Genomic DNA, 12,946 nt, shown 5'->3' on the forward strand with positions numbered 1-12,946 from the left:
TTTGTTTCCTCTGGGTCTTTACAGAGTCTTTGTGGTATTTTGGTTCTTCAGGGTATTTAAGGGTATTTTGGGTCTTCTGGGGTCTTGGTGGTATTTAGGGTCTTGGGGGAATTAAAGGGTCGTCAAAGGTCTGAGGGGTCTCAGTCGTCTCAACGTAATTAAGAGGGTGTTAATAATTTATTCGAAGAAGAAGAAGACGTTATTGGCGCAGACATAACATAATCATTTACGTTTGCTCTATTTAATAAGATTTTGGGGCTTGAGGGTCTTTTGGATCTTCAGTGTCTTTTGGGTCTTCAGCATCTTTGGGGTCTTCAGAGTCTATGGGGTCTTTTGGTTCTTTTGAGTCTTTTGGTTCCTCTGGGTCTTTGAGGGTCTTTGAGGGTCTTTGGTTTTTTTGGGGTCTTCCCGGTCTTTTGGGTCTTCGGGGTATTTTGGGTCTTCGAGGTATTTTGGGTCTTCGGGGCCATTTGGGTCTTCATGGTCTTTTTGTCCCCCGTCGAACCGCGGAGCGAAAGGGGGACTATGGTTTTTGCCTCCGTCCGTCCGTGCGTGCGTGCGGGTGTGCGTAAGCGAAGGACCGCATTCGAATTTGGTGTGTGGGTGCAACCCACGTCAAAATCCAAGATGACCGCCGCCATGTATGTCTGATGCCATGTATGTCTGAACCTTGTGAGCTGAATATCTTGAAAAATAAGCGAAGTACCAAATTCTAATCTGGTGTGTGAGTGTACCTAGGGACAAGGAAGAAGGCTATTGAAAATTGGGTGGCCACGTCAAAATCTAAGATGGCCGCCACCATATATATGTCTGAACATTGTGAGCTGAATATCTTGAAAAATAAGCGAAGTACCAACTTCCAGTCTGGTGGGTGGGGGTATCTCGGCACAAGGAAGAAAGCTGTTGAAAATTGGGTCGCCACGTCAAAATCCAAGATGGCCGTGGCCATGTATGTCTGAACATTGTGAGATGAATATCTTGAAAAATAAGTGAAGTACCAACTTCTAATTTGGTGGGTGGGTGTATCTCGGCATAAGGAAGAACGCTAATGAAAATTGGGTCGCCACGTCAAAATCCAAGATGGCCGCCACCATATATATGTCTGAAACTTGTGAGCGAAATATCTTGAAAAATAAGCGAAGTACCAACTTCTAATCTGGTGTGTGGGTGTATCTAGGCAAAGGGAAGAACGCTATTGAAAATTGGGTCGCCACGTCAAAATCCAAGATGGCCGCCGCCATGTATGTCTGAACCTTGAGATGAATATCTTGAAAAATAAGCGACGTACCAACTTCTAATTTGGTGTGTGGGTGTACCTCGGCATAGGGAAGAACGCCATTGAAAATTGGGTCGCCACGTCAAAATCCAAGATGGTCGCTACCATATTTATGTCTGAACCGTGTGAGCGAAATATCTTGAAAAATAAGCGAAGTACCAACTTATAATCTGGTGTGTGGGTGTATCTAAGCATAAGGAAGAACCCCATTGAAAATTGGGTCGCCACGTCACAATCCAAGATGGCCGCCGCCATGTATGTCTGAAACTTGAGTGGAATATCTTGAAAAATAAGCGAAGTACCAACTTCTAATTTGGTGTGTGGGTGTATCTCGGCACAAGGAAGAAAGCTGTTGAAAATTGGGTCGCCACGTCAAAATCCAAGATGGCCGTGGCCATGTATGTCTGAACATTGTGAGATGAATATCCTGAAAAATAAGCGAAGTACCAACTTCTAATTTGGTGTGTGGGTGTATCTAAGCATAAGGAAGAACGCTGTTGAAAATTGGGTCTCCACTTCACAATCCAAGATGGCCGCGTTGCGTCTTCCACTTTGTCAACTCGCATCCCTTCACCGACGGGGGACCTAGGCGTAATGCTTGTTTAGCCTTGCGGTCCCAGTGACGATCTTCTCCATTTTGCCCTATTTATTTTGCCCCATGGTAACATGTTAATTGAAATTATTTAACAGTTGTCTCGGCAATGCATTTGTCAAAATTATTTCACAATTTATTGGACTCTTTCATTTTTTTTAAGCACTTGAGATATTTGGGGACTGGAAAGTTATTTATTTGTTTTTTACACCTCCACCCCCAGAAGGTGGCCGGAGGCATCATGTTTTCAGGTTGTCCGTCCGTATATATGTCCGTCCGTCTGTACGGGCTAAAACTCGTTTTTCTCAGCAACCACATGTCCGATTGAGACGGAACTTTCAGGATGGGAGCGGACACCCATGCAAAATGTTTTTATGACAATTGTGACATCGGTCACTTGGTTTGGCAGCCATATTGGTTTAAACGCAAATAATTGAAAAGAATATGTCACCGAAACCGCTGAATGGAAAAATTTGAAAGTTGGCACATTGTCAAGTACTCCCAATGGGGAGCAAAAGCATGATAATGATATCGGTGAAGTGGTGTACCAGCCATAAATGTTTTTATCGAATGCCTTTTCCGAAAAATCTGAGATTGTAGGCACATGATCGATGACACATTTGTATTGAAATATTCAACTTATGTCATCATATGTCACATGGTTTGGCAGCCATATTGGATTTAACCGAAAACCGAAAAAATATCTTCTCCCAAACTACCAAAACGATTGACTTGAAACTTTGTGTCATTGACTGGGCATGGCTGTTAAAAGTTGATCACGAAAACGCCATTGGTCACATGGTGTGGCAGCCAGCCACATTGGATTGAAGGAAAATATGAAATCATTATATCTCTGAAACCACTTATCCCATCTATGGGAAATTTTACAAATGTCTTTTAACACTATTTTTGCATATAGTTTGAAAATGATGACATCGTAGGTCACGTGGTTTGGCAACCGTGTTGGGTTGAAAGCCGATATTATTTCAAATCCCTTCTCCGAAACCGCTTAAACGATCGATGTGAAACATGTCCTGTCTGAAAATGTGATACTTGAAAACAGCCGAAGAGATATAAATTAAACTTGTTTATTTTTAGGACGGTGAATGAGAGCATCTACCCATTGTCATGGGCAGGGACGACACGGAGGCATATTGGCGACACAGTCGCATTGCTGTCTTTTTTTTTTTTTTTTTTTTTTTTTTAATATTAATCGTATCCATCATCTTGTCCTCCTTGTGTACCCTCAACTTATCTCCACCTTCAGTTGATGTTTCTCTCTTCCTCATGCAGGCTGGAGTCAAGGTCACATCTTACCACCACAGAACCTGCACAATACAGATTGCTGGTCTTTTCTGTGGTGGAGCACACTGCGGACTCGCTCATCCAGCAATTTGAGAATCTTCTGAAAGAGATCCAGAGTAAGTCACAAAATTAGACAATATTTGTGGAAAAGGAATATATTATGGAAATTAGATATGTAGTTTATTAGAAATGTACAGCAAAGATTGAATGAGAAAGCCAGGACAAGTGTGATTGGAAGGGGATGGGAATAAATATGTTAAAGGTCTTTGATGGAAATGGCAGAGAACCTAAATTGCAGTCATCAGGTGGGTCAAAATCCTTATTCAGAACACCACATCCTGCAATCACCAAACATTCCAAAATAACAATTGAAAAACTCCTTCGATACCAATCTTGACAAGATGTAGTTTTAGGTCAGTCACTCTTTAGGGACTGCTACTGGTAACATGTAACCCAGTGCTACCTGCCGCCTGGTCAGGTTGTCGGCGACTAAACCGACACCCCTCGCTGGCTTTGCCAGTGGGGGTGGTGACTGTGACACCCTGTCAGGACTGAAAGCAACACCTGACAAAGGGTGGATGAGCTTCCTTTGGCAGCCAATGGCCATCCAGTAAGGAGATGGTGTCTCCTAAAAACACCCAATTGGGGTAGGAAAATGTATTTTTCCACCTGGCCGAGTCACCTCCTCCCGCACAGTGTCATGTGAGGAGGTTTCATTATTTCACGACAAGGTGAAGGTTTTTGCCAGTTTTTCGTCTTCTTTTTTTTGTCGCCCTTTCCAAATTAGTCACTTTCAGCTTTGTTTTTAGCGAACTTCAATAATAACTAGAAAGGCACTCGGAAGAGTGCATACCTCTGCCAGGCTGAACAGTGTACGTTTTGTATCCCACTGATGGGTCGGATCTGGATCCCGACCTGAACCAAAATCGAATCGGCTTGTTCTTGTTGCCTAGCCAACCCATTCACCAAGGTTTGGCATAAGTTATCCACAACCTTTTGAAATATAATGCCATATATCGTTTTAGATCCTCTCACTCAATGGTGAAAAAAACCCCCAAATTTCAAACTTCTATCCATATGCAGAGTCAGATCTTAACCGAAATCGAATCAATTCGTCCTTGTCACACACCCAACCTGCCCAACAACCTTCGTCCAAATCCGTCCATAACTTTTTGAGATATAGTGCTATGTATCGGTTTGAGCCCGATCTCCCAATGGTGAAGAATCACTTTCTGAATCAGAATCGCTCTCAGAATCGGAATCTCAGAATAACAATCAGAATCAAACACAAATCAGAAGAATCACTATCCAGATACATACAGATCTTCACCAAAATCGAATCATTTCATCCTTGTTACATACCTAATCTTCACCAAATTTCATCCAAATCTGTCCACAACTTTTTGAGATATCCTGTTCACAGACACCCAAACAGACATACAAGGGTGAAAACATAACCTCCATCCACCTTTGGTGGCGGAGGTCATAATTGAAAACAATGAAGTGTGATGCTCACGTAAGACCTGATGCTCTTATCGAGTGTGAACATAGAAAACAAAGCATTGCAACTGGTGATAGAACTTAGGGTCAACAAAGCAAAGATGGCATTGTTAATTGAGGTTTCGGCACCCAACAATTTTGGCCAAAAAAAATGCAGAACTCAAGAAAATGACCAAATGCCATAATCTCAAAAATGAAGTCAAAAGATCTTGGAAGCTGAAGAGCATTAAAATTGTTCCAATGAAAGTTGGAGCAATGGGAATGACAAAAGAACCACAAGGAGATCTTTAAAAAACAATCTTTGGGATTTTTACTTCAAACAAACAACAGTTTGAAGCTGTTTGTTGAAGTTCAGTGTTTTAAGCTCAGTGACGATCCTGAAAAGAACACTCGCACCAAAACTTTGAGAGCCAGTAAACTTCACAACCTGGTCAATGATTCATGATCCCTTACTGAAACAGAGGTGTGGTCACACACACACATACACACACACTTACACACTTACACACTTACACATTTCTACACTTACTCACCCTCGACTCCCCCCGACATCCTCCTCCCCCACCCCCACCCCAAATTGACGACTTCCCAGTTTCATCCTCGTTTTTACCAGATTTACCTTCAGGGCCAAAGGCAGAATCCAAGGAGCTCAGCACTGATTACATCAACTGGAGAGGGTCGTGGCTTCCATGTTGAGAATGGGACGTGGCTTCTGCGTGGAGAATGGGACGTGGCCTCCGCGTTGAGAATGGGACGTGGCTTCCGCGTTGAGGGTGGGGCGTGGCTTCCGCGTTGAGGGTGGGGCATGGCTTCCGCGTTGAGGCTGGGACATGACTCCCGCGTTGCGGCTGGGGCATGGCTTCCGCGTTGAGGGTGGGGCGTGGCTTCCGCGTGGAGAATGGGACGTGGCCTCCGCGTTGAGAATGGGACGTGGCTTCCGCGTTGAGGGTGGGGCGTGGCTTCCGCGTTGAGGGTGGGGCATGGCTTCCGCGTTGAGGCTGGGACGTGGCTCCCGCGTTGCGGCTGGGGTGTGGCTTCCGCGTTGAGGGTGGGGCGTGCCTTCCGCGTTGAGGCTGGGGCGTGGCCCCCGCGTTGAGGGTGGGGCGTGGCTTCCGCGTTGAGGGTGGGGCGTGCCTTCCGCGTTGAGGCTGGAGCGTGGCTTCCGCGTTGAGGGTGGGGCGTGGCTTCCGCATTGAGGGTGGGGTGTACCCTCCACGTTGAGGGTGGGGTGTGCCCTCCACGTTGAGGGTGGGGCGTGCCCTCCGCATTGAGGGTGGGGCGTGCCCGCCGCGTTGAGGGTGGGGCGTCGCTTCCGCGTTGAGGGTGGGGCGTGGCTTCCGCGTTGAGGGTGGGGCGTGCCTTCTGCGTTGAGGCTGGGGCGTGGCTTCCGCGTTGAGGGTGGGGTATGCCTTCCGCGTTGAGGGTGGGGCGTGCCCGCCGCGTTGAGGGTGGGGCGTCGCTTCCGCGTTGAGGGTGGGGCGTGGCTTCCGCGTTGAGGGTGGGGCGTGCCTTCCGCGTTGAGGCTGGGGCGTGGCTTCCGCGTTGAGGGTGGGGCGTGTATTCCCGCGTTGAGGGTGGGGCGTGGCTACCGCATTGAGGGTGGGGCGTGCCTTCCGCGTTGAGGGTGGGGCATGCCTTCCGCGTTGAGGGTGGGGCGTGCCTTCCGCGTTGAGGGTGGGGCGTGCCCTCCGCATTGAGGGTGGGGCGTGCCCGCCGCGTTGAGGGTGGGGCGTCGCTTCCACGTTGAGGGTGGGGCGTGGCTTCTGCGTTGAGGGTGGGGCGTGCCCTCCGCATTGAGGCTGGGGCGTGGCTTCCGCGTTGAGGGTGGGGCGTGTATTCCGCGTTGAGGGTGGGGCGTGGCTTCCGCGTTGAGGGTGGGACGTGCCTTCCGCGTTGAGGGTGGGGCGTGCCTTCCGCGTTGAGGGTGGGGCGTGCCCCTCTGCGTTGAGGGTGGGGCGTGCCTTCCGCGTTGAGGGTGGGGCGTGCCTTCCGCGTTGAGGGTGGGGCGTGCCTTCCGCGTTGAGGGTGGGGCGTGCCTTCCGCGTTGAGGGTGGGGTGTGCCTTCCGCGTTGTTTGGGTCGTGTCTTCTGTGTTGTGTTCTAGAAGGTAACATCACAAGTCTTTGAAAGTGCATGTCTTGCATGTGTAATGCATTTAATGCAGACCGAGTACAGAGAGTAAAAGTACTCGAAACTTCTTGATTGTATTCTTTGGATTAAATTTTCATTGGCGGTTAAAATTGGATCAGAAATTTTATTTATCGTCAACCTTACCACATGTCTAAACTTGATAGGAAATCATCACCAATCTGTATCTGTTGTTGTTAAAATTTCAACAGGTTTTTTGGAGATTACTGAAGAATCTTAACATGAATACATGTAATGCAAGAGGTGTTTGATGAGATGGTTTTCTACTTTTTAAGAAAATGGACAAAGCAATACATGGGATTTGGGATGGGATTTGTAACGGAGATCTGATAATTTCAAAAATATCCTCGTATCGGAATACGTTACAGGTAATTTCATAACCAAGCTGCAGTAGTACTAGAGAAGTCACCCGTCTTTTGTTGTAATAAGGTGAAGTTTTTTCATCATTAAAATAGAATTTGAATATAACCAATTGTTTGTTCATTAATCTCCACAGAAGAGTTGGTGAAACAGGTGGAAGCAGCTGACATACAATACAGCACCCTGAAAAGTCTTTGTAAGTGAAGGGGATGGTGGAAGGGAGGGTGGTAAACACGGTGGAGATGTGGAAGAATGAGGTTTGAGAAGGAGAATGAATGAATATATCCTTGCCTACTTCTGTCTTTCTTTGATTCTCCTCCTCCATCTTTCCATTTATCTGACTTTTCCATCTCCATCTGTTCCTCTTACAACTTGCAAAATCGAAGATTTTTCAAGTATATTGGTCGGTTGCGTTTGTGGTTCTGTCTGACTGGTTCTGTCTGTCTGTCTGTCTGTCTGTTTGTCTGTTTGTTACTTGCCGGAAAAGATTCCGGCAAGTATGTTGATCGGTTGGTCTGTCTGTTTGTCTGTGCGCAGCACTATGTCTACATCGTTGTACATAGAATCGCCAAACTTTACACACATATTTGTCTTGCCCTGGAATAGACTGTGCCCAATTTTTAACTCTCGGCCCAAGGCCTCCATTATGACGTCATAATTTGATAATTCGCCAAGTACAAAACTTCATCCAATCAAGATGCAATTTCTTGATCGACATGACGGCATAAACTGGTGTGGGAAAAAAAATAATGATGACGTCATCGGTCACGTGGTTCGGCCGCCATCTTGGAAAAACCGAAAAACTTTGCACCTCTCTATCTCCGAAAGTGCTGAATAGAAAAAATTGAGACATGGCTCATTGTAAAGAACTCGCCATGGGGAATAAAATATGTTAATGATGATGTCATAGGTGCCTCCATTATGACGTCATAATTCGACAAACACAAAACTTCATCCGATCAAGATGAAATTTCTTGAGCATCAAGGAATAAATTAGTTTAGAAAACAAATAATGATGACGTCATCGGTCACGTGGTTCGGCCGCCATCTTGGAAAAACGGAAAAACTTTGCACCTCTATATCTCAAAGTGCGAAATAGAAAAAATTGAGACAAGGCTCATTGTAAAGAACTCTCCATGGGGAATAAAATATGTTAAGGATGATGTCATCGGTCACGTGGTTCGGCTCCCATCTTGGAAAAACTGAAAAATTTTGCACATCTATATTTCCGAAAGTGCTGAATGGAAAAAATTGAGACATGGCTCATTGTAAAGAACTCTCCATGGGGAATAAAATATGCTAATGATGATGTCATCGGTCACGTGGTTCGGCCGCCATATTTGTCCAAAATGGCCGATTAAAAAAAGAACCTTCCGGCATGTCCTCGGTCTCTGACCGATTTTTCATTTGTCTGTTTGTCACCGGCCTCCAGGTCACAATTTTCAACCGATCTTCAGGAAACTTCACCAAATGTTAGAGTTGGTCAAAAATAAGAAGCCTATTGTTTTTGGGGTCAAAAGGTCAAAAGGTTAACATAGGCCAAAGGTCACCAACTTTGCTAAATTTCTAAAATCCTCAATTTTCATCCGATTGACTTGAAATTTGAATAGGACTTGCATATCTTGTCACTGAATTCAACCACCAAGTATTATTGAGGTCAACATCGGCCAAAAGGTCAACATCGGCCAAATTTCTAAATTCCTCTTTTCATCCAGTTGACTTGAAATTTGAATAGGACTTGCATATCTTGTCACTGAATTCAACCACCAAGTATTTTTGAGGTCAACGTCGGCCAAAAGGTCAACATAGGCCAAGTTTTTTAAATCCTCAATTTTCATCTGATTGACTTGAAAATTGAGCATTTGCACATTGAGTCACTAAATAGGGGAACTAACGATTTTTGAGGTCAAAAGGTAAAAGGTCAACTCAAGGTCAACCTTCCAAAATCATCATTTTTCATCTGAAAAATCATCACTTTTCTTCCTATTGACCCGAGCTTTGATTAAGATTGTCAATTTTAATCTTGATGAAATGGACAATTTGCTGTATCAATGGGAATTTTTATCTTGGGCGTGGGGGGGGGGGGGGGGGGAGGGCCGATTTTGCAAGTATTGTGCCCTGCATGACGTCTTCTTGTTACTCTGTCTGTCTGTGTTTGTTTGTTTTTCACTCGCCCACAGGTCACAATTCTAAACCGGTCGTCATAAACCTTCACCAAGTTGTAGAGGTCGTCACAATTGAGAAGCCCATTGTTTTTTTTAGGTCAAAGGTCATCTTCGTGTCAAATTTATCAAATCGCCATTTTTCATTCAATTAACTTGAAAATTGAACAGCATTTGCAGTCACTAAATAGGGAAACCAACTATTTTTGAGGTCAAAAGTTTAAAAGTCAACTCAGGGTCAAATCTTCTAAAATCATCAATTTTCATCTGAAAAATCATCAGTTTTCATCTGATTGACTTGAAAATTTCACAGAATTTGCTTTGTGCCTCACTGAAATTAGAAACCAACTATATTAAGGTCAAATGGTTAAAGTTCAACTCAAGGTGAAAAGATCTGAAAAGGTCTCAAAGGGCCTTCGGGGTCTGCAGGGTCTAAAAAGATGTTAGGGTTCTAAAGGGTCTTTGAGTCTGAAAGGAACTTTGGGTTTGAAAGGGTCTTTGGGTTTGAAAGCGTCTCAGGGTTTGAAAGTGTCTTCGACGCCTTCAATGGTCTTGTGGATATAAATGCCCTTTGGAGTCTCAAGGGGTCTTCAGGTTCTGAAGGGTCTTTGGGATCTGTAGAGTTTTAAGGGTCTGAGGGTTGTCAAGGGTCTAATGTAATTAATACAGACACTCACATGCTGTGCAGACAGAAACGAGGAAACGGACCCAAATTGAACACTTTCTCTCCTCTGGCGAGGGTAAAAGTGTGTGTGTGTGTGTGTGTGTGTGTGTGTGTGTGTGTGTGTGTGTGTGTGTGTGTGTGTGTGTGTGTGTGTGTGTGTGTGTGTGTGTGTGTGTGTGTGTGTGTGTGTGTGTGTGTGTGTGTGTGTGTGTCTGTGTCTGTGTCTGTGTCTGTTTGTCTCCTCCATACCTCCAAAACCATGAAATCAAGCAGCCCTACGCTTTGGAAGCATACTTCTCGACCTCCAAGGGTTTGCATGAATGAAACCTGGGTGTTTGGGTGTGTTTTTATGGGTATGTACGATTGTACGTTGTGGGTAAATTTAATCTTTACTATTGATCAAAGCTTGTGTCCAGATCGGTTGTAGATAAAACCGATCTTAAACATCATTTGCAGCCAGTCCGAATAAAAGCCAAACTTGCTGCAGGAGGTATGAGGGAGTCATAAAAAAATAACCATGTCCTCGTGCCAGGTGGCAGTAAGTCGAGTAACTCAAGTCTGTCTCCTTTGATGTCAGGCAGCTTGGCTAAGGATCACGGAGGGACCACTGCATGTTTATAACTAATATCTGGGAAATGCGGGCCTTGGAGAATGTTGTTGTCTCAGTACTGTGTGGTCAGTGTTGATATCTCCACAAGGCCTCCTCCACCCTCCTCCCAACCTCCTGCCTTGCAACTTCAAACTCGCACAACCACAACCTTCTGATAAACAACTGAAGACGATCTAAATGATTTGTGTTCAAGGATTCGGGGAGAATAATGAACGGGATGAGTTTGTCCTGCAACTGCTGATGTGTTTTAGTATCCGTGTACACCTTATGTCATTAAAGTCATGCCGAGATGGTTTTCTCCCTCTTGTGAAGCAAATATATGCTTCATGTAAACCACGACAAAATGGAGAATTAAAGTATACATTCTTCCACAATGCCAACAGGCTTACCTTTGGTCATCCTCCATTCAGGTCGCTCAACTTGTGGATCTTAATTTCGCCATTTTGTCCGCTCAACTCAAGTATGCCTTGCCTCAGAACAGGCCTGTTTCTGTACAATACAGCTTCATATATACGAATGGTCATACAGCTGATCTTCATACCTATGAATCGCTGTATTCCTGTATACATTGCAGTGCTTCTGAACACCAATGTTAATGCCTGTATTTTATTTCCGCAAACTTGGAAAATATTAGAAAAACGATCTGCTTCTGATAATTCTTCTTCTTCTTCTTCATACTTACCACCCTCCTCCCTCCCTCCCCCCCCCCCCCTAAAGTGCCTGTGCTGCGACAAGTAGTGCCTCAAGCCCCCACCCCCTCATTTTGTTTTCCCTCTTGCAACAAATTAACCAGCAGGATCAATGTGATGGCTTCCGTAGTTGAGCTTGGGTCCTCAGTGGCGAAATCCGAGTTATGAAGGCAAAATAATTGGGAGGATTGCAATGATTAAAGCAACAACAGAAAGAGTGAACTCCAAGCACTCATCATTGAATGCCTGATATTCATAATTATGAATCGTGAATCGCTTGTCAAGCCCAGCCGTTCCTTATCAACCGTTTCGTTGGAGTGCTTAATCTCCTTGGAATGCGCTCTACAATCTTATTTATAACTAGCATGGTTACGTGGCGTTGCTTGTGGGGAGGGGTGTGTGTGGGAGGGGAACTGAGAATGGGGGGGCAAGAGAGCCGGCAAGGCGGGGGGCAGAAGTCTTCATATAAAATGGTGAGTTGAGGCAATGACGGTGGGTAAAGGGGTCTTGAAGGTCTTCTCGGTCCAAAGGGTTTGTGATCTTGAAGAGTATTCAGGATCTTAAGGGTGTTTGGGGTCTTCAATGGTCTTAAGGGGGTCTAATCTCCCAAGCATGTAAAACGTCTTCTCTCAAGCATGTAATATAATCTCTCAAGCATGTATCAAAGCTCTCATATCTCAAGCATATCTCTCAAAGTATAAAGGGTGTTTTAGGGGTCTTCTGGGTCTTTTAAGGCTGAAGTGGTGGATGAAAATACCCTTCGGACATTCCCCGGGTCGAACTTGGTATGTCCGCCAAATTTGGTGGTTGGCGGCCCAGCGATCTTTGCAAAAAAACGCGAACAAGACAGACAGACATCTGGTTAATTTTACTTTTTAGACTGATGGGGAACCTGTGGGAAACCCACAGGCAGAGACATGTCTGACATTTGGATATCTTGAGTTGGATGCTGCATGAAGAGTTTTACAAAATGGTTACTGGTACCTGTGATCGATAGAATAAACCTTCACATTGGTTGTACGCCGTTTCCCCTTCTCCTTCCCTTTCTCCCTCCTCCCCCGACCATCCCCACCCCTCCGCCCTTCATTTTCTTGGTACAAAGCGAATCTGTGTTGCCCAGCAACGCCGGGTAAACAGTTAAAAGCTCTGTCATGGAGATGGGAAAGTGTATTTATATAAATAAATAATTAAAAGGTTCGTCATGGAGATGGAAAAGTGGATATAAATAAATAATTAAAAGGTCCGTCAGAGATGGAAAAGTATATAAATAAATAATTAAAAGGTCCGTCATAGAGATGGAGAAGTATATAAATAAATCAATAATTGAAATGTCAGTCATATAGATGGAAAAGTGTATATAAATAAATAAATAATTAAAAGGTCCATCATGGAGATGGGAAAGTATATAAATAAATAATTAAAAGGTCCGTCATAGAGATGGAGAAGTATATAAATAAATCAATAATTGAAATGTCAGTCATATAGATGGAAAAGTGTATATAAATAAATAAATAATTAAAAGGTCCATCATGGAGATGGGAAAGTATATAAATAAATAAGTGATTAAAATGTCCGTCATGGAGGTGGAAAAGTATATAAATAAATAAATAATGTAAGTTGTTGGTCGTGAAGTAAGTAAAT

At 44.4% G+C, this 12,946-nt stretch overlaps 1 protein-coding gene and 1 long non-coding RNA gene across 2 annotated transcripts in view; one reads left to right on the forward strand and one right to left on the reverse strand.

Moving 5' to 3' along the window:
* LOC144889560 (uncharacterized) overlaps positions 1 to 12,946 on the reverse strand; it is a 452,052-nt gene that overhangs the window by 72,660 nt on the left and 366,446 nt on the right. The gene's annotated exons all lie outside the window — the stretch shown is intronic.
* Positions 1 to 12,946, forward strand: part of LOC137416016 (E3 ubiquitin/ISG15 ligase TRIM25) — a 65,226-nt gene that overhangs the window by 51,174 nt on the left and 1,106 nt on the right. The window contains exons 6-7 of the mRNA XM_068101545.2: positions 3,162 to 3,289; positions 7,317 to 7,376. Of these exons, the coding sequence (XP_067957646.2) occupies positions 3,162 to 3,289; positions 7,317 to 7,376 (188 nt within the window). The remainder of the gene's footprint in view (positions 1 to 3,161; positions 3,290 to 7,316; positions 7,377 to 12,946) is intronic.

Source organism: Myxine glutinosa, chromosome 1, assembly GCF_964187855.1.
Source record: "Myxine glutinosa chromosome 1, kmMyxGlut1.1, whole genome shotgun sequence".
In the NCBI taxonomy this organism is placed as follows: domain Eukaryota; kingdom Metazoa; phylum Chordata; class Myxini; order Myxiniformes; family Myxinidae; genus Myxine; species Myxine glutinosa.